This window comes from Quercus suber, unplaced genomic scaffold (genome assembly GCF_002906115.3).
Source record: "Quercus suber isolate HL8 unplaced genomic scaffold, Cork oak 2.0 scaffold_1056, whole genome shotgun sequence".
NCBI lineage: Eukaryota > Viridiplantae > Streptophyta > Magnoliopsida > Fagales > Fagaceae > Quercus > Quercus suber.
In genome coordinates, this window is record NW_027070464.1 from 39505 (window position 1) to 43605 (window position 4101).

Consider the following 4101-nt stretch of genomic DNA (forward strand, 5'->3'; position numbering starts at 1 on the left):
TCCACATCATAAGACTTTTATTCAACTAAGGCTATTAAATCAGCCTGAAGTACATCTGCAATCTCTGGTGGTACATCTTCCATCCAGACTTGTAATGAAGAAAAAGAAAGTGCCCGTCTCGCAATGGAGTGAGCTACACTATTACAATGCCTCCTTACATGAGAAAAAGAAATCATGGGGAACTGAGAGGCTAGGTAATGTATATCATTGACAATATGACCAAACTGTGCAAGGCTGTGGGAGTTTGACTTCAAAGCGTTCATGAGGATCAGTGAATCGCCCTCCAAAACTCCCTTATTGAGGCCAGTTTCCAATGCCAACTCCAAAGCCCGCCGAGCTGCCAAGGCCTCAACTTCAATGGCTGTACTAGGAAGTGGGATTCGTTGTGCCAAGGAGACCATCACCTGTCCCTTGCTATCTCTAATCACCACCCCTAAACCCGCCTGGTTTTCATCCTTGAAAAGTGCCCCGTCAAAGTTAATCTTGTACTGTTGGTGCGCTGGGGGCTGCCATTGTGTTGGGGGCTGACCTGTAGATGTCGTTGTTGCAGAATTATGCAGCAAGAAATTCTGTAATCTGGTTTGAGCTTGCTGCACCAGATTTGGGAGATTTTCTCCTCTTTTCCCTACCCTTATATCGTTCCTTCTCTTCCATATAGCCCAAACAACCATAGCAAACAGGTCCGGGTCTCTGTTCTCTGCCAAAATGTGGCCCATGAGATCAACAAAACTTGTCACTTGCCGTAGACTGCACTGGTTCCAAGCTTGCTTTGAGAGCCAAATTTCCTCCAGTTTCGGACAGAGGTAGAGAGCATGAAAGGTGTCTTCTTTTTGCATTTTACACTGGTCACAGCAGTCATCAGTTAATACCTTTCTTCTAACTAGGTTCTGCTTCGTGGGAAGTGAGTTTTTGACAGCTCTCCAAACTAAATTCTTCACTTTGCTTGGCACTTTGAGACTCCATATCCCTTTCCACAGTGGCTTGAGCATCAAAGGATTAGATTGACCCGGTTGTTGATTCTGAAATTCTGTCTGCAGAAATCGATAACCCGACTTGACTGTGTAGACTCCATTTTCACTATAAAAAGATACCAAAATGAAGTTAGTCAATGTAATTTAAAAACTTTTTTTTAGTAGGTAGAGGGGGATGGTGGGTCCAAGTTTGAACCATAATACCACATGCATGGAGCACCATAACAGATGCCATTACTATTAGAATCCACTTGAATTGAACCCATTCATTAAATACTTTTGACAATGTAAAATACAATTCACTTATTTCACAAATAATCGATATATAGTATTACAAATCGATATATAGTATTTTAATAATTCTAAATAGAGTAATCATCCGAATAATTAACTCTAAAATATTGTAATTCCATTTACAATTTTTTATTTTTGAGAATCCCTTTTACAAAATGATGAAACCAATGTAATACTACTAAAACTATATAAGAAAATAATACCATAATATTTTCCAATTTTTTTGGTAGTACTTTTTTTGGTAATCATCCTAAAAGCATCGTAAAGGATTTTAATTTGATTCATAGCAAAGAAATATTAATCTGTGTCTTTTAGACCAAAGCGTAGGTTTATGCAGCATTGTTTTTACTTATTTATGAGACCCACGTACGAAGATTCCAAGTGCATGTGAGAGTAATTAAAGATGTAAAACTATACAAAACTTTGGGAGTGCAATAATAATATATTCTCCTCCCATATTAATAGTAGATATCACTATGAATTAGAGAGATTAATTATTATGTGACGAGAAAGTATGACATTATTGTACTTGTAGAGTATTGTATAAATACTCAATAGTCAATACAACTTGCAGCTCCTTTACCCTTGAATACAAATATATTTTGTACCATTCATTTATTTTTTGATGTCAATACAGGATGGTTTTTAGGGTAGGGATAGAATTAGGATTTGGAGTCAGGAGGAAAAAGTATATAAATTAAAAAAATCGTTATAAAATTTCAAATAAACATCCATTTAACAATCTGTCAATAAAAGAAAAGACACAAGATCATTATTTGGCAATTGGCATGCATCAAAATTTGGCATGTGTCTATGGCTGGATAAGGGAAAAATTATTTTGTTTAAAATTTTTAAAGGACCACATTGTTTGTTTTAAGTAAAATTAGTTGATTGGTCTTAATTTTTTTTAACTTTGCTATTAATAATTTTTGTTGTTAGGCTAACTTTTTTGAGCTTGTTACTTTTATTTTTATTTTAGTTCTATAAATTTTTTTATGGCCATGAAAAAAATCGGTAATATTGTTAAGGGGAGGCCCAAGTCCAAGCATGGCTATATCCCTGTTTCAGGGTGAGACAGATTGGAATTTCTTAATATTGTGATAGCAAATCGGTAAAAGGCATTACGATGTGGGGTTTGGTCGATTGGGAAATCTGCGCAGTTTAGATTGGCTTCATGCCGCTTTAGTTTTGAAAAATGATATAACAAAAGCATACGCTTATAAGTTTGAAATCCATCACTGTAGGTTTGGACAAAAAAATAAATAAATAAATAAAAGGAAAAAAAGAAAAGAAAAAGGAAGTCCATCAGATAGTTAATTCTCATTTCTCATCAGGTGTTGCATGCAGGACAAAGCTGATTACTTGATTAGCCCATACCCTGCTGGCATGCATGTAGATTTTATTTATTTATATTTTTGCCTTATACTGGCGTGTCGAATGGTGATGAGTCATATATATTACCTCTTAAGATTGGTTTCTACAACCATAACAGTTCTTTTTTGTTAAGCTATATATCTAGATTCTAGCTGGGTAGGTTGGAATTTGAACAAGCTTCAAGTCTTGTTGAGAAGGTGAACTAACCCGAGCTTCTCCCATGCATTCCCAACTACATCTCATCAAACACTTGGAACCCTTCAACGTTCCACTCTATAAATGCCAATTAGAATTTCATGCTTTCAACTCATAACAGAAGTAGAAGTTCCCGATATATATTCAGAAAAGACAAGCTAGGTCTCTCTGATCCAATCGAACAATGGCTAGTTGCAAGCATTTTTTCATTTTGGCTTTAATTGTAACGTTGTTTTTGTCAAGCATTAATATAAGTTTGGCTGCTCGTCAACTATTGCAAACGCCTGCAGCTCCGTCTCTGCCAACATTGCCTCCATTGCCCTCAGTGCCAACACTGCCTCAAGCCACATTGCCACCACTACCAACTACCACACTGCCACCATTGCCGTCACTGCCAACTCAACCAACTCTGCCAAAGTCCACGTTGCCACCATTGCCAAGCACCCAAATCCCCTCCTTACCAAATCCATCTTTGCCAACAACTCTTCCTCCTTTGCCTGCCACTCCATTGCCCACCATCCCTACAACAATCCCGTCAATTCCTACAATTCCAACAATTCCCTTCTTCTCCCCACCCCCATCAAACTGAACTAGTAGTCCTTGAAATGCTGCGGCCCGAGACCATTCAAGCATTCACTCTCCTTCTCCCATTTTAGGATGGCTGTATGTTTGCATGGCTTCTTGAAGCGTTTCTCGAGTGTGTTGGAGCCTGCCTTGCTTCTATATATGTGTTAAAATGAACCAGTAGGTTTATGATAGTACTTGTTTGTACGTATGTCATTGTAGAGTCATCCTTTAGTACTCATTTCACTGTCACTTGGATTGTTATTGTCATATTTGTTGTCCTTACAATATGATTTCTTATTTATTCTAATGATGGTCCTATATCTTCTGTTCTCTCCACCACCCGCCACAAACACCCCACCCCCACCCACCGCCCCCCCCCCCCCCCCCCCCCCCCCCCCAAAAGAAGGATGAGATTAATTAAACAAAATTGTCTAGCATAAACATATTACAGAAGATCATCAGGAGTAAATATTTTTGGACTTATATACACTTACACATACAAAAAATATAAAGCTGATGGACAAGTGCAATATAAACAAAAGGGTTGATCTATAGTCTAATAGATTTCCCCAAAACAACAGAGCAACGATACATTTATTTGCTTCACAGTGGATTTGTTTGAATGAAACTTGCCAAGACTTGGCACGAATGAGAAATGACAGAACTAGTAATATAGTAAAGTATGCCTGAATTGGGTCGG

The 4101-nt window shown here is 37.7% G+C and overlaps 1 protein-coding gene across 1 annotated transcript; it reads right to left on the bottom strand.

Moving 5' to 3' along the window:
* Positions 1-17: 17 nt before the first annotated feature.
* On the bottom strand, positions 18-3343 carry LOC136065625 (uncharacterized). Its single transcript, XM_065769110.1, has 2 exons — positions 3204-3343; positions 18-1077 (listed from the first exon to the last, which is right to left on the bottom strand). Exons 1-2 carry the CDS (start codon positions 3341-3343, stop codon positions 18-20), a joined length of 1200 nt encoding a protein of 399 aa, XP_065625182.1.
* Positions 3344-4101: the final 758 nt, after the last annotated feature.

Excerpts from the sequence above, each read along its gene's own strand:
- LOC136065625 (XM_065769110.1), bottom strand. The coding sequence starts at position 3,343 with ATGGAGTGGCAGGCAAAGGAGGAAGAGTTGTTGGCAAAGATGGATTTG. Across the intron at positions 1,078-3,203 it reads ACGGCAATGGTGGCAGTGTG|TGAAAATGGAGTCTACACAG; the intron begins GTAGTTGGTAGT and ends ATCTTTTTATAG.